This window comes from Populus alba, chromosome 11 (assembly GCF_005239225.2).
Source record: "Populus alba chromosome 11, ASM523922v2, whole genome shotgun sequence".
Lineage (NCBI taxonomy): Eukaryota > Viridiplantae > Streptophyta > Magnoliopsida > Malpighiales > Salicaceae > Populus > Populus alba.
Genome location: NC_133294.1, coordinates 22,541,388 through 22,564,060, shown reverse-complemented (window position 1 = coordinate 22,564,060; position 22,673 = coordinate 22,541,388). Strand labels below are relative to the sequence as shown.

At 37.5% G+C, this 22,673-nt stretch overlaps 2 protein-coding genes and 1 pseudogene across 3 annotated transcripts; 1 reads left to right on the top strand and 2 right to left on the bottom strand.

The window, feature by feature from the left end:
- Nucleotides 1-2,122: 2,122 nt before the first annotated feature.
- LOC118051719 (subtilisin-like protease SBT5.4) lies at nt 2,123-13,312 on the bottom strand. Of its 2 annotated transcripts, XM_073412417.1 has the most exons (4): nt 12,983-13,312; nt 4,437-4,476; nt 3,451-3,548; nt 2,123-3,265 (listed from the first exon to the last, which is right to left on the bottom strand). In XM_073412417.1, exons 1-4 carry the CDS (start codon nt 13,170-13,172, stop codon nt 3,090-3,092), a joined length of 504 nt encoding a protein of 167 aa, XP_073268518.1. In that variant the 5' UTR covers nt 13,173-13,312; the 3' UTR covers nt 2,123-3,089. The 2 variants fall into 2 exon arrangements, 1 of the variants encoding a protein (XP_073268518.1); XR_012171160.1 differs by lacking the exon at nt 4,437-4,476 and having other exon boundaries at nt 2,124-3,265; nt 12,983-13,309.
- Nucleotides 5,664-12,395, top strand: LOC118051718 (receptor-like protein kinase FERONIA; annotated as a pseudogene).
- Nucleotides 13,313-13,736: 424 nt separating the features above from the next.
- Nucleotides 13,737-17,000, bottom strand: LOC118051717 (disease resistance protein RPM1). Its single transcript, XM_035062432.2, has 3 exons — nt 14,349-17,000; nt 14,164-14,213; nt 13,737-14,060 (listed from the first exon to the last, which is right to left on the bottom strand). The coding sequence occupies exon 1, from the start codon at nt 16,803-16,805 to the stop codon at nt 14,514-14,516; it is 2,292 nt and encodes a 763-aa protein (XP_034918323.1). The 5' UTR covers nt 16,806-17,000; the 3' UTR covers nt 13,737-14,060; nt 14,164-14,213; nt 14,349-14,513.
- Nucleotides 17,001-22,673: the final 5,673 nt, after the last annotated feature.

Genomic DNA, 22,673 nt, shown 5'->3' with positions numbered 1-22,673 from the left:
AATGTTTTTATATGATATTGTAATTTGTTGGGATAAAAAAAAGTATGTTTTAGAAGCTAAAAATACTCATATTTGGGCTTGATAGTGATTGCCGTTTCAAGGCATTTTTCTGATTTTGAGGCAATATGCTTTGTATTCTTGGAAAGAAAATTGTCTTAGCCTTTAAATTTGGATCAATTTTGTTCCATTTCTTCTTTTTTATGCATGATAAAAAAAAAGTATGTGTTTGTCAATTTTTATTACAAATTGATTTTAATCGATAAATTCATTAAACACAATCAGGTAAATGACCTGTGTTGCACTATTAAATATTTTGATTTATATTTATCTTTTAATTTTTTTTATTTACATTTTATTGTAATTATCTTCTTTTTTATCATATTATCAAATTAATTTATAGAATCTCTCTCACTTTTTTTAAAACATTATCATTTCTTTCTTTTTTTTTTCAAGTTAAAAAATAAAATTGATCATGCTCCCGATAGCGCGCAGACCATCAATCCAGTGAAGGCATGAACAGCGTTCTGTTCACAAACCATCAATGATTTCATGTTTCGACATCTCGAATGCAGGACTCTTATGAGTGTTCCTTCTGCAATCCAGTTGATCAAGTACGCATAACTTTTAAAGATGATGGACTGGAAACTGGAATGGAATAGAAAGAAAAATGCAGCATGAAACCATAATTAATTGAAACCATTAAAAGCTGACAGACATAGTTGCCCAAAAGTATGAGCTGGTAACTGCACACACACACACACACACACACACATGCACACATGGTTTGGTGATCCTTCAAGGTGAAAAATAGCAGTGTCATTGTATGAAACAAAAATTCTAGGTGAAAGGGACTTAGCTATGTTGAAATTTATCAAAGCAAAAACGTGAGGTGACATGCTTTCAAGTGATTGTTTTTCCTGTTCTGAAGGGCTGTTGTGAGTTTTCTATATGATTGAGTAAGAAGGGTTTAAGCTCGGTTTGAACTTTTGTTTCTGTACATTTGAAGTTGGAAATGATTTCATTTACAGATATTCTTTTCCTTAAAGATCTATGATTTGTCTCCCTTGACATCTCTTGATTTTTAAATGCCTAACAATTGATGCATGACAGCACATGCATGTCTCTTTGTTTTATAAATTTGAAACTTTTCTTCAAGTGCCACAGGGGGGGCTTGTCTAAGATAAATAGTCAGTTATTTCTATATGCAGAGTGACAGTAAGCTAAGTGAGCATGAAAGATACAATGGACATTTTTTATTTTCCTACTTATTTACTTCCTACGGGCTTTACTTTCTTGTAAGAAAAATGCTTTCATTTGTTCCATAAAGCAGTCATTTCTGATATATGTGATACTTGTATAGAGCGGGCTGCCCTCTTTCATTGTCTAGGGACCATTTGCAGCAGTCCCGCACACAAGTGGCTGCCCTACTTTTTTTCATGACAAACTGCTTTACTTTTTTCATGCATCGTCTAAGTCTTTTGAATTCATGCTGAAAGTTGTTTGAGGAATTCCTCGATCAAATGTGATTTTCTGACGTTTCCATATTTCCATTGGATTACCCTGAAGCTGCCGAGATCTTTTGAGTGTGGAATGTGACTTATCAGTATGGGAGGATCTGAATTTGAAAGTACTTCACTCTCCCAAAGGGAAATGCTGATCGCATCTATCACCTTCTCCTCTCTTGTTGCTGTAGCCTGGATAGTCTTCCATCTTAAAATCATCACGTTCCAAAATGTTCCAGTGGCAGAATGGAGGTGATGTTTTGGGGGTTACATGAATTTCCCCATAAGCTTGTAGCATGTCATTCGCATTCCCAAAGAAGTTTCCCACAAGCTCCTTATGCATCCTAAGATATAATGCCAGAGAACAGGTAACAATAACGAGTATGTCCAGTTATCTTATGATTAATTGAGCCAAACAACTATAGATATTGTCACGACCCGATTCCCGGATCCAAAACCGGCACATAGACAAGGTTTCCCTCCAAGGTTTTATACCTATGCGAACCCAAACTTATATATAATCCTATTCTTTAAACAACTCAATAAGAGTTCAACACAACATTAATTAACAGCAAACTAACTTCATAATACAATTCAATTGTTTTAATACAAGAGTTAATATAATTTTATAGTTTTGGAGCATTAACTAGACATAAAAGAAAAGGTACAAATTACAACAAAAAAGCAGGTTCAGAAGGTTCAACAAAAATAACCTGCTATCAAGTTATTAGCCTGAAAAGATAAATAATAAGAGAGCGAGTTCAACAACTCAGTAAGTAGATAACGTTCAATACACACACACGAGGTAATATAACAATGAGAATTATATATACAAGTATGGCTCTAGTTTCTTATAGGAAGGTTTCTCAAATAGACCATAACAAGAAGATTATACGGTAAAGCTCGTCAAAAAATCAAAATGCAATGAGCATGATCGATGTTCTGTACTGTGGGATGATCAGTGCACACACTTTTCAAACACGCACCAAACAGGACATGTAAACAAGGATGCAACTAAGTCGTGAAAGACTTCACATCGTGATAACCAGGGTAGAAAGAAAGAAAGAAAACTACAAACTAAGTTATCCTACGTGGATTCGGTGCGTCGACAGACAACAGGGTCATGTGCATATCCATGTTAATGCAGATGTCAGAAACATATCAGATAGATTGGAAACAAGAGTTTCAACAAATAGAGAAATGAGTATCTAAATAAAATAATGCTACAGTGCATGTAAAGTTAACTTGCAGTACTAACCATGATCAAGCTGAATTAACAATAATGACAACAGGAAGATGAAGATTTGATGGAACTAATCAGTAATCTCTTGAGCAGGATCATGTCAACTCTTAGAAAGAAAAGCAAGAAAACTTTAATCTGATAAGGCAATACTACCCTGGACTACGCCAAATATTGTAACAGAAAATCGATAGCAAGTGGAGGAGGACATGGACCTGTTGCAAGGAACACCTTCTTTGGTTGCATTCTGACAGATTCCTCTCCACTTTGATGGAACTGGACCCAGTCCCTCATCACTAAAGCTCTTCGATTCCAATGTCGATTAGTTTCTTACTAATGACAAAGATTTAGTACTCACCAGTGTCGAGGTTACCAATGATCGCATCTTCACCGTATCTAGCTTTCTTCCAAAGTGAGGACGGAGGAACCACCCCATCTTTCTCTAATCCAAGAAAGCTCCATGAATGTGTTGTGTGCAGTTTCCTTGCTTTGTTCAAGAAAACTGATACCACGTCTGGGTGTTCTGCATTGATGAAAAAAAGATTAAGAAACAAATTAGCAGAGACAAGTATCCTGAATTGTCAATATCACAACCAAACATGGGGAAAAACAGAGGAAACAGGGTTGAAGGATTTGTCTTCTCTTCTGCTATTGATTGATCAGTTATTTGACAATGAAATACAAGAATGTATGACTTGAAATTCTTACTGGCAAGTGCTGATGCCTCTTCCTCTTCAAGGACCGCGGCAAAACCATTTATGCTGTTAGTGTAAGAGTAAAAGATTTTCTCCTTTGCCTTCTCTTTGCTGTCAAGTAAGGATTGCAACTAGTGTGATTAGAATTAATTTATATGATTTTTAAAATTAAAGGAGAATGGGTTTTCACAGTTAAATTCACTATGTGTGCGCGTTGTGAGTAAATGCATTGTGGGTTTTAACAATGATTTTTTTTTTTATCATCCAATTTTCTTCCTTTGAAATTCATCTTTTAAAGCTGTGTTTTTTATGCATGAAGTTTTTCAGGAAAAACAAAATGTTTTTTAAGTTAATTTATGTTTTTTCTATTTTTATTTTTCTATTCTATATTATTTTTTAAGGAATAATTTTCCTAGTTTTTTTTTTTTTTGTCTATTCAATATTATTGTGATTTTCTAGTTTTTTTCCTAGAGCTTAGATTTAGGAAAAAAAAAAACCACCTAAAAACCCTAACATCTTATAATAAGTGATTGGTGCTTAATCCACGTTGTTCTTAGCCACACTAAGCGCAGAAGCAACCATGTCTGCGTAGCCATATTTATGAGGTTATTTGATGTTCCTCTGTTTTCTGTCCCAGGTGAGCAAGTAATCACTCCTGGAATGGCGATTTCCTTTCCTAGAAACGCCGCGCCTCTTCATCTTCTTGCTGAACCAGGACATCAATTTCATGTTTTTAAAGCTTCCACTCAAAGCTCCATGTTCTTACAGACACCATGATCTTTAACAACATCGATATCTATAAGCATCGCAGACTCATTAAAAGTCATATCCCTCTAATAATGTTCTTGGGTGATTTTTCATCAGTGCACCATAGCCATAGCCTGTATCCTTTCACCCCATCTGTATACCTTAGAAACATGCACTTCCCTGCCACTAGCTTAAACTTACCATCATTCATAGGAGCATGTGTAGAACAACAAAATACTCTCTGCACCATACCTTTTCTTGAGTTTTATAATTGATAGTTGCTGATGGAGACCTATTTACCAAATAATAAGCTGGGTCAACAACTTTCGTACGGCTTATAGCTTGTTAACAAATCATTTTTGTTGAATATTTAAAACTTGCTTTTTTAGTTGTAATTAATACTTTTTCTTTATGTCTAATTAGTGCTTTATAATTACAAAAATATGAATTTAACTCTCGTATTAAAACAATCAAATTATATTATGAAGTTAACTTTGTTATTAGTGTTACGTTGAATTCTGATTGAGATATTTAAATGATAAGTTCGTATGTAAATTTAGGTTCACATATGTATTGATACCTGAAAAGGAACCTTGCTCATGTGATGATCATGGATTCAAGAATCGAGTCGTGACAAACTTAATATCAGAGCTTTAGGTTAAAGAAACAAAAATATAATTAACTTTGTAATAAGTTGAGTATTAGAATTCGTATCGTCTTGTCTGTTGCCTTTCAAATTTTAAATTCTCATTAGGAATGTTTTATTCCTTGTGATAGATATATTTTTTCTCTAATTTTATGATAATTATCATATTCTAGCACAACTTAAATGTTCTTGCTTGTCCTCTATTCTTTTCTCTTCTTCTTTCCTCGTTTCTTTTTTCTTGCCAGTATTCTGTCTCTCTCTCTCTCTCTCTCTCAAAATAGATTTTCCTTTTAAATGTTAACACTCCTCTATTGAGATTATAAACATAATTATACATATCAAAACATAAATTTTATATTTTAAATTTATTTTCTCTAACTCTCTTCTTTTTATTCATCTTCTTCTTCCCTCCTTTCTTCTCTCCCGTTGGTTCTCTCTCTCTCTCAAATTAGATTTTCCCTTTTTTTTTATACTATTTATAATTATCAAGCTTTATTCAATTATCATAATATCCCTTATTTATTTATAGATACTTCTAAGCCTCCAAGAATATTATTATCTTTTCTTATTTATGTTTTTAAAAAATCACAATAATAGCGACATGGAAATTTGTATTGAAGTAACCGAAGTATGTAACACGGAAACTTAGGATGGCACGTCAGATTGAACAAAGAAGACAGGCTAGGCTACAGATTAAGATGAATGATACATACCGCAAGAACAAACTACAAATCTCTCTCTCCCTCCCCCCCCCACCCCTCTCCCTCTCTCTCCCTCTCTCCCCCTATCATCCAGTAGCCATTGTTCATTGTCTAGAGTTCCATATTGTGTCAATGAAGACCGAATGCCCAAATGGAAACTCATGGCTTGCTCCAGTCATGTTTCTTCCTTTCTTCTTCATTGCCTGTTGCACAGTCCCCTCCTCTGCTGATAAGCCATCATATTACATACCCCCTGACAGAATTGCAATGGATTGTTCTCCGTCAGTTTCACCACATGATGCTGGATTCCCTTATGATCAAAAATATGAAATTGATTTCTCATCAGTTTCAAGAGTATACGCCGTAGATCCTACCAGCAGCGAAAAACCGAGAATTTCTGCTTGCATCTTCCGCAAGCAGGTCACCTTGCCATTTATTGTCTCTGATGGCCCCAACTTCATTCGACTTTACTTCAAACTAGTTACATATTCAGGGTTAAACATATCTAAGGCCTTGTTCTCCATTGTTGAATTAAACTCAACATCTAGATGGTCAAGGAAGGCAACCACCAGCTGCCCCCGACCAGTCGCCAGCCGCCTCCACAGCTGCCACAGCCGCCAGCCGCCTTCACACTTGAAGGTTGAATTTTCTTGTTTTGATTTCGTGTATAAATAGAGTGCCCAGCCTCTATTATATTGTGTGGAGAGAATTGAGAGGAACACTTGAAAGAGAGAGAGAGAGAGGGCGTGTAATTGTTAAGCTTTTGTGTTGATTTGTAAGCTTCGGTTTTGTGTAATAAAACAGTGTGTTTTATCCCCTCTGAGTGTTTCAAAGCCACCACCAGTGGTTTCTCCCACCAACAATTGGTATCAGAGCCCCGTTCGTCGGAAAACAGAAGAGGTTTGGGGTATATCCGAATTTTCAAAGTTGTCAAAAACAAGTTTTGATCATTCCACAGTGTAGAGCTCATCAAGACGAGTTCACTGTTGCAAGAATCAGCCCGATCGGAGACCGCGGTGATCCACACGCGCCGCCTGAAGATTCTGCACAAACGACCACGCGCATCCCACGCGCGCCAGAGGTTGAAGACGACTGACGTCCACGCGCGCCATATTCAAGCCGAGCCGCGCCGTTCACGCCGAGTCCAAGCCGCGTCGAAAGCCGAGTCCAGCCACGCCGTACTCCGCGCCGAGCCGAGCCGAGTTTCGAGTCGCAGCCGAGCGAGAGAATATTCCCTAGAATATTCCCCGAATATTCCACAGAATATTCCCGGTTCAACCCAGCGAACCGCCCGCCGTACAGAATTGGTTTTTTGACCGGTTCACCCATTTTCTGACCCGATTTCAACAAAGTCAGACCGGTTCCCTACTATTTAGACCATTCCGGATCGATCTACAGTGTCCGTTTGGTCAAATTCGGCTCCCAGAAAGGTGATATAGTCATTCAAAGAGGAAAATGACTACAGAAGGTACACATACACTCATTCCAAAGCTGACCAAAGACAACTATGATAGTTGGTGCATCAAATTGAAGGCATTCCTTGGGTCACAAGAGTGTTTGGATATTATACAAACTGGTTATGATGAACCAGAGTCCAAAGAAAGAGAAGATGCTTTACAAAAGGCACAGAAGCAAGCCCTCAAAGTCAACAGAAAGAAGGACAACAAAGCAAAGACCATCATCTATCAAGGTCTTGATGAAGATACATTCGAGATCATAGCTTCCGCTGAAACATCACATGATATATGGGAGGCTCTCCAACAGAAATACAAAGGTGCTGACCGAATCAAGAAGATTCGTCTTCAATCTTTGCGAGGTGACTTCGAACTATTGCAAATGAAGTCCTCGGAGTCTATTTCTGATTATCACACAACGATTATGGTGATACTAAACTAGATGAGAAGAAATGGAGAAGCCATCATAGATACTCGAATTATTGAGAAAATTTTGAGATCCATAGATCCAAAATTTGATCATGTTGTTGTCGCAATTGAAGAGTCCAAGGAAGTGGACAAGTTGACAGTTGATGAGCTTATGAGTTCTTTGCAAGCTCATAAGTAGAAGATTGTAAAGCGAAATGAAGATAAGGCCATTGAGCATGCCTTACAAGCAAAGTTGTCTCTCAAAGACAGATATGAGCAAGGGGAGACTTCATCAAGTGGCTACACCACTCAAGGAGGAAGTCAACAATCCAGAGGAGGATTCCAGCAATTCCAAGGAAGAGGTTCTTGGAATACAAGCTTTAGAGGAAGAGGTGGTAGAAACACCACCAGAGGAGGCCGAGGACAACAAGCATTCACTCCTAGAGGAAGAGGAGGCAGTTACAATAACCGTGACAAGAGGAATATCAAATGTTATAGCTGCAATCAATTTGGGCACTATAGCACTGAATGCTGATGGAAAGCTCCGTTGGAGATACGTGAGCATGCCAACTATGCAGAGAAGGATGATAGAGAAGCATCTGCATTTCTTGTCTAACAAGAACTTGGGGAGAAACAAGAAAATATATGGTATCTAGATACTGGAGCCAGCAATCACATGTGCGGTTACCGAGAGTTATTTGGTGATCTAGATGAGACCAAGCAAGGTCTAGTTACTTTTGGAGATACCACAAAGGTTCCATTCAAAGGTAAAGGCAGCAACCCAGTCAAGTTGAAGAATGGCGATTCCAGCTACATCGCCAATATCTATTATGTCCCAGCCATAAAGCAGAACCTAATCAGCTTAGGTCAACTTTTGGAGAAAGGCTATACTTTTTACTCGGAGAATTGTCATCTGGCAATTAGAGACAACAATGGGAGATTAATGGCCTACGTGAAAATGTCCAAGAATAGGATGTTTCCTTTGAACATCCAGTATGATGCAACAAGGTGTTTGAGTGCCATCACCAACAGTGAAGAATGGCTTTGGCACCTAAGGCTTGGACATATGAATTTCACGAGTATGAAGATGCTAGCAAGCAAGAAGATGGTCAAAGGTTTGCCTCACATTGATCATCCAGATGAAGTCTGTGAGAGTTGTGTCCTCAGCAAACATCACAGATCCAGTTTTGCCAAAGAAGTCAACTGGAGAGCAAAGAGGCCACTGGAGTTAGTACATACAGATGTGTGTGACCCAATTACGCCTATGTCGACTGGACAAAATAGGTACTTCCTCACTTTTACTGATGATTTTAGTAGAAAGACATGGATATACTTTCTGAAGAGAAAGTCAGAAGTATTCAATTGTTTTAAAGATTTTAAAGCAATTGTGGAGAAGCAAACTGGTTACACGATCAGAACAGTGAGATCTAATCAAGGTGGAGAATATACAGCAAATGACTTTGAAGGCTATTGTACACAACAAGGCATCAGACATCAAACGACACCAGCTTATACATCACAGCTGAACGGTGTAGCAGAAAGGAAGAATCGCACGATTCTTGACATGGCAAGAAGTCTGCTCAAAGCAAAGAAGCTGCCCAAGCAATACTGGGCTGAAGTTGTATCATGTGCAGTGTATCTACTAAATCGCTGCCCTACCAGAAGTTTGCAAGGAGTCATTCCAGAAGAAGCATAGAGTGGTCACAAACCAAGTGTTACTCATCTACGAGTCTTTGGTTGTGTGGCATATGCAAAGATCCCAGATGCAAGAAGGAGAAAGCTCGATGATAAGAGCGAGAAATGCATCTTTGTCGGATATGGTGAAAGAAGGATGGGATACAGGCTGTATAATCCTATCACGAAAAAGGTGATTACGAGTAGAGATGTTATCTTTGAAGAAGATAAATCTTGGGCATGGAATGATGATCAAGAAGCATTGAAATGGATCAACATTGATTTGATCCTTGAAGGTGAAGAAGTACCAACAGTACTTGTCGAAGAACCGATTGTACCTGTAGAAGAACCGATTGTGCCAGCAGCTGAACCACAAAGTCCGGTGTTTATACCAGCAGCTGAACTATAAAGTTCGGTGCACAGATTCCCTGTATTCAACAGGAGGAACACACCAGGAGCATCATCATCAACACCACCATCAGCATCCTCATTAGAAGGACCAAGAAGGATGAGGAATCTTGAAGAGTTGTACGATACCACTCAGGTCATGGAAGATACAACTCTGTTTTGTTTCCATGCAGATAAGGACCCACCAGAAAAGAAGAAAGCAATAGGTGTCAAAAGGGTCTACAAGCAGAAAGAAGGCATTGAAAGGAAAAGTGTTCATGCTTGGCATGACATCCCTCGATTGAGTTTAAAGGGGAGATTTGTTGAATTAAACTCAACATCTAGATGGTCAAGGAAGGCAACCACCAGCTGCCACCGACCAGCCACCAACCGACAAGCCGCCAGCCACCAGCCGCAGCCGCCTCCATAGCTGCCACAGCCGCCAGCCGCCTTCACACTTGAAGGTTGAATTTTCTTGTTTTGATTTCGTGTATAAATAGAGTGCTCAGCCTCTGTTATATTGTGTGGAGAGAATTGAGAGGAACACTTGAAAGAGAAAGAGAGAGAGAGGGCGTGTAATTGTTAAGCTTTTGTGTTGATTTGTAAGCTTCGGTTTTGTGTAATAAAACAGTGTGTTTTATCCCCTCTGAGTGTTTCAAAGCCACCACCAGTGGTTTCTCCCACCAACATCCATCAACGTTGGTCCGTATACACTAATAACTACTTCAGAGTCATCCTATTCTAAATATTCCCCAAATAGCGATTATGCTATCAGGGAATTCTGTGTCAATATGGATGGCCAGGTATTAAATGTAACTTTCACCCCTTCATCTAAGGTTTTCGGTGCCTATGCTTTTATCAACAAGATTGAGATAGTCTCAATGCCATCAAAGCTTTACATACAAGAAGATGCTCCATTTTCACTTGTAGGACAGCCTACTCATTATTTCATGGGGAATTCTACAGCCCTCGAGATGATGTACAGGATGAACATACGAGGAGATGTGATCACTGAGCTAGAAGATACTTGCAAGATACTTGCATGTTTCGTCGCTGGACCAAGGATGATGATTATTTCATGAGTAATGATGGAAACACAAATATTGTTGAATCAGAAGTTGAAGTCAACTCGAGTTTACTGGTGCCATCATATGCTGCTCCACTCCAAGTTTACACCTCTGCCAGGACAATTGTACACACAACTGAAAGCAAATACCGAACTACATGGTTGTGCCCAGTTGATCATGGTTTCTATTACCTTGTTAGGCTCCATTTCTGCGAGATTTCGAGAACAATTAAGTAAGACGGCCAACGAGTTTTCAGCATTTATATCAACAATCAAACTGCCGAGGATCACGTAGATATTTTCAATTGGAGCCATGGGACTGGAATTCCCATCTACAGAGACTACATAGTGAACTTTTCAAGGTATGGTGAAGGCATAGAGTATCTAACTGTTGCAATAGGAAGTAATAATGGATCATATGCAGAATATGGCGGTCCAATTTTGAACGGGCTGGAAATTTTCAAGTTGTCTGACATTTCCAACAATCTTGCGGGTATTCATCCATTTGGGCTAATAGTTACCCCGCATCCAAATTTTTCTGGAGGCAATGATGCGGTGATTATTTACCGGGTATTGACTGGTCTTATAATGGCTGCTCTTATGGCAATAGGATTGCTGTGCTTCTTCTATTTATTTTGTTCCTCTCTTTCAAAGGAGCATCGTGAATCCTCTACGCAAGATCAATCATCAGGCCACTGCCGAATTTTTACAATTGCTGAGACAAAATCAGCAACCAATAATTTTGCAGATAACTTACTCATTGGAAACGGTGGGTTTGGGACAGTCTACAAGGGATCAATTGATGGTGGCATATCAAGCATTGCTATAAAGCGCGCCAATCCAAGTTCACACCAAGGTTTGAAAGAGTTCCAAACTGAAATCTCCATGCTCTCAAGGCTCAGGCACAGCCACCTAGTATCTTTGGTCGGATATTGCATGGAGGAAAAAGAAATGATACTTGTTTACGAGTACATGGCTCAAGGCAGACTGCGTGATCATCTCTACAAGACAAAGAAACCCCCTCTTCAATGGAAACAGAGGCTTAGGATTTGTATTGGTGCCGCACGAGGGCTGCACTACCTTCACACGGGTGCAAAACATACTATCATTCACCGTGACATCAAGAGCACTAACATCTTGTTGGATGAAAAATGGGTGTCAAAGGTTTCAGATTTTGGGTTATCAAAACTTGGTCCAAACAACATGACAGAGTCTAAGACGCATGTTTCAACAATTGTTAAAGGTAGTTTCGGCTATCTGGATCCAGAGTACTATCGACGCCAAAAACTAACTGAAAAATCTGATGTGTACTCATTCGGGGTGGTGTTGTTTGAGGTTCTATGCTGTGATCCCTATGGGAGAAATTGAAGAGGAAGAGCATGAAAAAGTGAGTTTAGCTGAGTGGACATTGCATTGCTGTCAAATGGGGACCCTTTATCAGATAATCGATCCATATCTAAGAGGTAAGATAGTTCCTGACTGTTTCAAGACCTTCACAGATATAGCAAGGAAATGTTTGGCGGATAGGGGAAGTGAAAGGCCATCAATGGGTGATGTATTGTGGAATTTGGAGCTTGCAATGAAGCAGCAGGAAGGTGACGGCCAGCAAGAGGCCGGCAGTGTTCGAAAAGAGGTCAATCGGAGGAAGAATGATGATTTGTCCATAATGATTGACGGTCAACGCTGCAGTGGCTTTGATATTTCAGATCCAACCCCAGGGGTGGAGTTTTCTGAGATTAAGGCTCCGACAGGACGTTGACATTTTCATGTCCAATGCCAACTCCATTTAAACCATGTAAGTTAGGAATTAGTGTCCTCGATATAAAATGATTTAGAATCCTTAGTAAAGTAGCGCTTAGAATCCTTGTTGTTGGATTAGGAGAGTTTCTATAATTTTCCTATAAATCAGAGCTTGGATTTAGTGTTTCCAACATCCAAGACCAATTTATGGTAGCATTTTCCAGGTATGCAATTCCAGTATTCCACAATCCTCATCTTGTATGATATAGGTAACAGAAAATTGATTGCAAGTGGAGGAGGACATGGACCTGTTGCAAGGAACACCTTCTTTGGTTGCATTGTGACAGATTCCTCTCCACTTTGATGGAACTGGACCCAGTCCCTCATCACTAAAGCTCTTCGATTCCGGCCAAACACCTAGCACAGTTCCATTTAAAATGGCAACACATTGTATTGCAATTGGCAAAGCTAGTACGGATAGTCGATCTTTATTTTGCTACTGACCCTACCACTTTTGCATATTCTAAATGTCCAAAACTCCAAAGAGAGGGGAACAAAAGATCATAAGACTGCTAACAAGTTTCAAATTTCAAAACATCAGATTCTTTCTTGCAGTGGATAAACCATGACAAAAACTCATGCAAATGATCAGGTTTCAATCATTTTAACTACCCAAATGACTGAGATTAGTTTCTTACTAATGAAAAAGATTTAGTACTCACCAGTGTCGAGGTTACCAATGATCACATCTTCACCGTATCTAGCTTTCTTCCAAAGTGAGGACGGAGGAACCACCCCATCTTTCTCTAATCCAAGAAAGCTCCATGAATGTGAGCCTCTTGATGTAATCGTCGGTGTCCGTGCCCTTGGTTGGTGTGGATTTCTTGTTGATATTCTTGCTTGTGGTCCCATACAATATGTCCACGTCAGTTTGACATGTCACCACGTAAGATTAGTAACAAGTCAATGTCTTATGCAGGCGATGAATGCTACAGTTCTGCCTGGGGACAACCACCACGGTGAAAAAGAGACATCCACGTTTCACCATTAATACTGTTATTAAAAAAATAAATTAATATTTAACACGCTTTAAACACGTTTCTCTTTTCTATCTATCTTGTAACTATGCGTCCATCTGTCCGAACCATTTTTATTTTTTTTTCTTGGAGATGGTTTGGTATTCTTACAGTAAAAAGTTGTATTAAATAATACTTTTTATTTTAAAAAATTATTTTTCACATCAATATATCAAAATAATATAAATATATTTTAAAAAAAATTCTTGAAGGGAAGAATTTTGTGTGAAAACTACTGGGCAAGAATATTGGTAAGTTTCACTTGATGATTTAAGATTTATTCGTCTATAGAAATGTATTCCTAGTTTTTCGTAGCACACGTCGCTAGAAATTGACGCCGCGGAAGCAGAAAGACAGTAACCAAGCATGGAAAATTAGAATTGACAAGTATGCTACTAGCCCAAAATTAATAATAGAAAATAGACATTCACCTGTTGACATTAATGCATCCCTAGCCAGGTTATTTCTCGTACCAACAGCGGCAGCACTACCTAGCTAGCTCTATAGCATTGACGAGAAGTACATCAAACGATGGCATACAAGCTGCTTGCTAATAAGCAATTATTACAAGGAAATTTCAGTCAAACCAAATTAAGCAGCACAGCAGTAATTAACAATAGTAATAACAGCCGCATGGCATAGAGTTATAAAGCACGAAGATTATTGCGTCTTTGGAAGCAGAATTCCTCGAGGCACTTTCATGGTAGTGATCAATGGAGCCAAGCTGACAAGGTGAATGAAGAACATGCATGTATTAGGATTGCTATAAGAAACGAGTTGGTTTGGAGTGAATATATAGAACACTATTGAAAGATAAAAGTGCTTACCAATTAGCTAGTGAAGGGAACAGGTAGAACTTGAACATTATCGATATTACCTACCACAAAGAATGGAAGAACGCGTCATTGGTAAACATGACAAGCTGATTATTTTATTTGAATTGTAATGATCGAGTAAAAAGAATGAGGAAATTCGAGAAATAATTTGAAATTATCATTTAACTTCGCATTACCTGTAGCATCATAAACCCTTGAGCCAGTTTGGTTAGCTACCCAAACCAGAGCTTCACCCACGCTCCATAAGAACTTTCATCATCAGGATCGTAAGTGCCGTCGTATTGGAGAACTGGTACATGTTTCACTATCCAGTAGTCTTGGCCATTATTGGGTGACAATCTCTAATTGAACTCATCTGACATCTTTGCCAGTGATAGCTGTTTGAGATTTTTCAAGTGTTGTATCCCAGAAGGCACCTCCTTCAGACCCTGGCAGAAACCTATTTCAAGTTTTTCAAGAAGGGGAATTGCTCCTTGGTCTATTATTATTGTATTCAATTCAGTCATGCCTGCAAGACGTAGAGACTTGAGTTTCTGAAACCCTACTCCTTCAAAATGCATCTTCTCTCCATTGTATCCCCAAAAGAACCTAAGACATCTTAAATTGGGCAAAGCTTGTAGGACTTTAATCGAATCACCAGCCATCAACATAGTATCATTCAATCTCAATTTAGCTAGATTGTGCAGTCTGGAAATCCACTCAGGCAGCCTTTCTAGTTTCCCCCAAAGACGGAGAGATTGGAGGTGAAGAGGAGCAGAAGACATTGCCTGCAAGTCAAGAATTGCATCCCCATGACCCTCTGAACCAACATTAAGCGACTGCAGGTGAGGCATATTCTCTAGGGCAATGCGTAGATCCCTTCCATTTTCTTTTTTCAAATTCACGATCCCCAGCTTCCTCAATTGCTTCAACATTCCAATCTCATTAATTAATTCCCGTTCATGATCGTCACCTGCATTAATTCCATAGAGTGTTTGCAACAGCTCTAACTGCCCTAGGCTACCACGTACAAGGAGCCCCAGACCCCGTTTAGGATTACCCAAAAGATATAGCAATTTAGGGAATCTGTTAACCTCAACTGGCAACGTTTCCACCAAGGAATCACTCAAGTCTAAGAACTCTAGGTTTTGCAGCTTTCCGATTGATTTTGGAAGATGTGACACCCGTGTATCTCTTAAGCTTAAATACTTCAGGTGTAGCAAATTTCCCAACTCTTTTGGAATTTCATCTATCGGACACTTTTCAAAATCTAATGTGGTCAAAAGCTTACATTTTTCAAATATTGCATCAATTATTGGCTTTTGCAGCTTTGCCCCGCAGAAGACCATGACAGAGCGAGTTTGAGACCTGGTGCTTCCCTTTGGATTGTCACTTCCTCCCTTGATTATGGACATGTGTCGTGCTATGCCTTCCAAAGCTGAGGAATTCCAAGAAACATGGCCGAAACTTAGTTCTTCTGACCTGGAAAGAATGACGTCTCGTACCAGATCATGCACTCGACATGTTTTGGGAATTCCTGCCATGCTAGCTTCATCTACTTGGACTAGACTTCGACGAATGAGTCCATTCAAGCACTCTTCCGCGGCTTCTTCTAATGTCAATCCTCGTTTTTCCTGTACAAAACCTTGAGCCACCCATAACCGAATTATTCTTGTACGTTTGATGGAGAAATCTTCGGGAAGCATCCCGAAATACAAGAAACATGCTTTGAGGTCGTAAGGAAGGTCGTGAAAACTGAGGGAGAGAATTTTAGTGACATTCTCAACATGAGGATCACTCGCCATTGTAGAATCGAGACTACTGACCACTTTTTGCCATTCTGGAATGACCCTTTCTTTGGTTGCTAGAAGTCCACCAACAGCCACAATTGCCAGTGGCAATCCTCCGCATCTTCTAACAATGTCTTGCGACAATTCCTCCAAATCTTTTGGACAATTCCCTTCAAAATCAAACTTGAATGCCTTTTTGCAGAAGAGTTCCCAAGCTTCTCGTTGAGGGAGAGATTTCATCTGATAGACATGAACCAATGAAGATCTCCTGCAAAAGTTAGCAACATCCTCATTTCTTGTCGTGACCAGTATTTTGCTACATTTGTTGTTATCCACCAAGGCATGCTCCACATCTCCCCAGAAGCGGATTTCCCACACATCATCGAATACAACTAAATACCGTTCTTGCTGTAAATATTTTCTAAGTTCATCAATCAACGATAAAGCGTCCATTGTGACAAAGGCCTCAGGAAAAGGCTCTTTCTTAGCTTCATATAATTTCTTTAACGTGCTCCTTAAGAGTTCCACCCTGTCGTATGATTGAGACACAGTAATCCAAGCATGGCATTGAAAGTGTTGTTTCACTACGTAGCTGTCATATACTTTCTTTGCAAGAGTGGTTTTTCCCACTCCTCCCATTCCAACCACCGCGATCGCTGTCCTCTGACATTCTCCGCTTACCAAGAGGCTTATCAATTCATCTTTTGTAGATTCAATGCCTACAAGCTCGGAATCTTCAATGAAATGAGAACCTAATCGAGGATCATGCAAGACAATGTTACTTGAGCCTCCTTGCTCTGAAGATGCGAACCGGAAGCCTTCACTTCTGTCCTTGATTCTCTGAAGAGTTTTTCTAAACACCATGAATCTCTGATGCGATCTTATGGCGTAGAGGCAATTTTCCGAACAAGGAAGAGACTTTAGTTAAGAAGACCGCGAGTACACGCCGATCACGATGTTGTGCCACATGAAGCGTATTATATTCGTCAATGACATCTTCAATCTGATAAGCAACTTCCCTTGCTTGCTTTACCCATACTTTCACACTTTCGCTCGCACCTTCTCCTCAGCCTTTGAGTCTGCATCTTTCAGAAAAAGCTCTGATGGCCTCCAGATCATCTTTGATATCTACAAACTTCTTTGTAAAACACCTTTCAGTAGTTTGCACCCCTTGAGCTAGCAATGGAGCCAACTTGTCAATTACAAGACTCACTGCTGACTCTGCCATTTTTTCTACTCCTTCTAATTTGATCTTCTTTGCTGCGAGAACAAATTTTGAATTTAGGAAGTAATTAAATTATTGTAGGTTGGTCATGTTACAAAATTATTGTAAACTGGTTGTACCAGCCTTGTATATCTTCGGTGATTCCACCATAGATATAACAAAGTTATACCAGTTGATTGTTTCAAGATTATTTACCAAATATAACTTCAACTTATTTTTATCAAAATTATTTCCTTTTTTTTAAAAAAAAAAAAAGCCTTTAAATTATGAATCTAAAATCACAAGTCTATTTTCATAAATAATTTCAAACGAACTCTAAATTCATTTATTAATGTAGAAATTGAAAATGAAAGAAAGCTCATCTATTACAATTCACAACGTGTAAAAAAAAACAAAAGACAAACCTCATATGATCTTCAATCCGAATATAGGTTTTAGAATTCAGTACACACCAATATCCCTTTTTTATATTTAAAAGAGTTAATTTTCTGAGAAGTTATGGATTTGGTTCGAGCTGGAGGAAGGAGACCATCTGATCCACCGTCGCCATAATTAAGTGCTTGCTGCTTCAACTCCTCGATCTCTGTGATATACGGGTGCTCTCTCTCTCTTGCAGTATTGTTTTCGTTGTGCAGTGAACCAACTTAAGTACGCTGTGAATTAATGGCTAGAATTGTCCAGTGTCGTGTGGAAGTTTATATGGTTGCTCCAGCAGATAAAATTAATTTTAGACATTTCTTTAAAAAATGTGAACCACGAGAGCCTTTTATAAAAATCAGAACTTTCTTTTCTTTTGAAAAAGTTAAAGAGATAATTTCAAATTATATATATATATATAATTTGGCCCTCCTAGTGATTGAGGAAGATCAAATATATAAGATTGAAAATTTTAACAGTATATTTTCAATTAATAAAAGTTTTATTGGCAAAAAAAAAATCCAATTAGAAGGATGAAAATTCAAAATTAGATATTTAAGGACTCAATTGGAATTTTCAGGGTTTATTTGAATTTATTGAGGGCTAAATTGCAAGAAATTGATTTTTAAAGTCAATATAGGCTTTAATTAGAAGAAATTAAAGTCTGGGGGTTGAGTTGCAATTTTTAGGAGTTAATTTGGTCAGGTCAGAGGCTTAATTGCATAAATATTAAAGCTTGACGGGCAATTAGGGACTTGATTGAAGAAATTCAAAACCAAGAACCAAATTGAAAAAGGCGCGTTAATATATATAAGAGTTGAAAGTGACCCAATCGAGGGATAAATTGAAGAAATTTAAAGTTGTTAGTCAATTGAAGGTTAAAATGCAAAAATTCAGAATCAAGAATCAAAATAAAAAAAAAACGGTCAATTAGAGGTTGATAATTGAGTTTGTCAGTGGTGAAATTGCTTGAAATTAAAAGTTTGAAAGTGATTATGGGTGCAATGAAAAGAAATTGCGAAGGAATTGGAGCTTCATTGAAATTTATCAATCCCAATTTAAATACCCTAAATGAAACGTCATTGAGACTTAAAGAAGAGAAACTGAGTGACATGTCGATTGACCTTTGTTTTTTTACAGTTTTGACTGATCGAATTGACAACTTCAAATGGTTGAATATGAAGCTACAAATCTTCAAATTGAGCAAAGTTAAATTTAAATGAAATGTGTGTATTCCCTCTATCAATTTCAGGTGGTTTCTAGCGATGATGACATCAGAATTCCTCTGACGAAGCCTTGAAAGTGGGCAACCAAGACAAACATAACAATACAACTATCATGTAAAAACTGACCTATTTTTCATGTGTTCATACACAAAACCTTCTCAATGGGTCCATATCAAGGGTTTATAGCACTTACCTTAAGATCAAGAGGTCAAAATAGGTTTAAAACCTCCTAAAACCTTAACAAAACCCTATAAATATCCCTCAAGCTTAAAGACAGACGAGGAGGATAAAAAAAGAGAAATATCAATAAAAAAACACAAGTGTAGAATTCCTAGAGCCTAAACAAAAGATTTCTTAGCTTTACAAGTTTATGAGAGGTAAAAAATTCCAAAAGAAAACAAATATAGAGTAGTTGTTTTAGGTATATTTTTTAAATCCAAAAAGGAGGTCATCTATGACCTGCTTTTGATGTTTTTTTTTATTTACTTTTGTTTTATATTTTATGTTTTAAGAAAAGAAAAAAGGTTTGAAAGCTTAACAAGTAATCTTGTATTCACCTTTTGTTGTTGTGTTTTTTTCTTTTCAATGATATTTATTTTGAAGATTTTTTTTATGTTTTTAATACAATAAAGTTGTTGTTTAAGTTTTATATATATTAATGTTTTTTTTTTACCTTAAGCTATGCATGTTAAAGTAAAGATGTTTTTACCATGAGTTTGCTAGGTCTACTCATTTATAAAATGGGTTTAGAAAATCAATTTTGAATCCATGTTGTGTAAACATATAGTCTGTTTTTAAGTTTATATGTTTTCTTTATTTGGTATCTCTTACTTGATTTTGATGTTTTGATGTTTTTGTTAGTTTTTTCGTTAGTTTTTCATATTCAAACATGTTTTATATAATATTGTAACTTGTTGGGATAAAAAAAAAAGTATGTTTTTAGAAGCTAAAACTACTCATATTTGTGCTTGGCAATGATTGTCATTCAAGGCATTTTTCTGAGTTTTAGGCAATGTTCTTTTTATTCTTGGGAAGAAATTTGTCTTAGCCTCTAGATTTGAATCAATTTTTGGTCCATTTCTTTGCACATATATTTTTTTTATGCATGATAAAAAAAAAAGTATGTGTTTGTCAATTTCTATTACAAATTAATTTTAATTGACAAATTCATTAAACCTGTGTTGCACCATTAAATATCTTGATTTATATTTATTTTTTAATTTTTACAATTTCACTTTTATTTATTATCAATTTATTTTTTTTTTATTGAATTATCTCGACCTCGTGATCTAGGTCACTAATAAACATGTAATCTTCATATAATTTCATGTACAAATTATAAATTTCATGTGTTAACCCAACTTTACCTCGAATAATTTTTTTTTATTTACATTTTATTGTAATAAATCTTTTTTTTTTTATCATATTATCAAATTAATCAAAATTTTAACTCAATTATAGAATCTCTCACACTTTTTAAAAAACATTATCATTTCTTCTTCTTCTTTTCAAGTTAAAAAATAAAAAAATTGATCATGCCCCGACAGCGCGCAGACCATCAATCCAGTGAAGGCATGAACAACTATAGATATCATAGGATTTGGATACTCTCATGTTCCAAGGAACATGATATAACATTCACAATTGCTACGTATTCAACATCCATGCAAGTCTAATGCACTGTCAGTTCCTTGACTCTGTATGACATCTAACCATTTGAAAGAAATTTCCCTTCTATTTATTAGATTCAGCAGTACAGTCCTTGCTAGAATGAACCAATAGCAACAGTGTTTAAATTTTAGGCACAAAAAGCTATAGTTCATGTCCATCAAGTCTTAAACTTCATAGTTCGGCTCTGTCGAGTTTGAAAATATTACATATTTATGCTTGTATTGAATATAGAACAGCTATTAAGCTAGAGTGGGGCTGTAAGATTGCCAAATATGTAAATTTTCAAGTAAATGACCTTTCCATGTCTTATAAGCCCCAAAGAACAGAAAAGAATCACATTATAATGAAGAAGACTACTTCACCAGTAAGATGAGTACTGAAGGAAAATAGCTTACTCAATCATAAGGTTATTGTCTTCCTTTAAATAAAAACCTGCACGAGGAAAGTTGAATATGATCCGATCAAACTTCTGCATCCTCAAAGTTAAGTGATGCTTCATTTTTGTTGCATCCACTCCATATAATGTAGATGCTCCTAACTCCTTTAAAGATTCCAAATTTGATTTTGCTTTCTTGTATTTCTGGATCACGACGTCTAATAGAGGTGGAGGAAAAAAAATGAAAACAACTAGTATCTGATGTTTTTTGATGAATAGTGTTTCACCCCATTTCTCCTTATCTTCTCCTTTTCCAATATCCACTTGTTTCACTGCCTGTTTATCAGCCATCATTGGACTCTCTTTAGTAAATACAGTCTGATTTTTTAAGAGAAATTCAGTGTATGATCAGCGTATAGGCCAGATGAATTTGTCACTGCAGTCCAACTTTAGTAGAGTGGTGGGCTTTTTGTTGTGGTGAGCTAAAGAAAGGGTATCTTTAGAGATGGTGGACTAAAGAGGGGTAGTTTGGGAAGGAAAAGAACATGAAAGTTTTGCTGCTTTTATGTGGGACACTGCTTCTTCCTACAGGGACATGAATCAATGATCATTGATTTGACTGAAAAACTATTACAGGAGGAGCACCTGAAGCTGCTATCCTGTTTCGAGTCCAAATTTGTAACTTAGGTCATACAAGCCCATGGAAAAATGTATCAGAAAACAACAAATTGGCCATGGGCTTGTGGTGGCCTAGGCTAAAGAAAGGGAAGATGAACAAAATTTCAGTTTTTGGATTGCAAACCCTGGTATGTAACCTTGCCATTTTGAAACACGTTTTCAGATCTGCACCAAAATAATCTTCACATGAAAATAAATATGACAATCAGCGCTGTCAAAATACCACTTACCACTGCTGTCCCGCTTGGTCCACCTTTGAAGAAGCTAAGTTTTCCTTATATTGGTTTCATTATCTTAGTCAGATCACGGCATTTATCTTTTTAACTTTCCACTAAATGTTTTCTTAATGCAGTATAACTTCCCAGTCCAGAGCTGATATTCATATTCCAGTAACTATTCTTAAATTTAATATAACCAAATCATAGCCATTGGATCAGTAGGATTTTTTGAATCATTGGTCCACCAACTTAAAAGGTCCAAAATACAAAAGTACTTGAAGAAACAGTTTAGAAACTTGAGCCTTTTGCGTGACCATTTCTTTAGCAATTTCTTATACAGCAGTGCATATTTCAAAAGCAAAGGGCAATTCAAACAAAAACAGCTGTGATTTCCAACTTTAAATCCACTTACACATCCTTTCGCCAATCTCAAAAAAAAAAAAAATGTTGGCCCACTACCCAAACTTTACTTACTCCACATCCTAATATAACTTAAAGAAACAACAATTTTTAATCTCCATCTTCTCCAACTAAACTTGCTTTAGAAGTTTTTTTCCTTCAAAAAACCTAGAGATGCTTTCACTCCCCCTCCTCCACCACCCTTGCCGCTGCCCCCAGAAGCAGCTCCACACTAGAAAAGCGAAGCTTTCCAGTCTCTTCTCAATCAGATTGTTATATCAAAGCAAGCCAGAAATCCACAAAGTTATTCCAGCAGAGACATCAAATTTCAGACAGCAAGAAAGTAAGGCAAGCCAATCCAAGTGGCAATCCATTTGATCAAGTACGCATAACTTTTAAAGATGATGGACTGGAAACTGGGGAATGGAATTAATAGAAAGAAAAAATGATAAACTGCACACGCGCGCGCGTCGTGCACACACACATGCACACATCTCTTAACTTCTAATGCCAGAGTTACGA

Coding starts and splice junctions, on each gene's coding strand:
- LOC118051719 (XM_073412417.1), bottom strand. CDS start 13,172: ATGGGACCACAAGCAAGAATATCAACAAGAAATCCACACCAACCAAGG. Junction 3,549..4,436: donor ATTATAAAACTCAAGAAAAG/GTATGGTGCAGA, acceptor CTTACTTGACAG/CAAAGAGAAGGCAAAGGAGA. Junction 3,266..3,450: donor AGAGGCATCAGCACTTGCCA/GTAAGAATTTCA, acceptor TCATCAATGCAG/AACACCCAGACGTGGTATCA.
- LOC118051717 (XM_035062432.2), bottom strand. CDS start 16,805: ATGGTGTTTAGAAAAACTCTTCAGAGAATCAAGGACAGAAGTGAAGGC.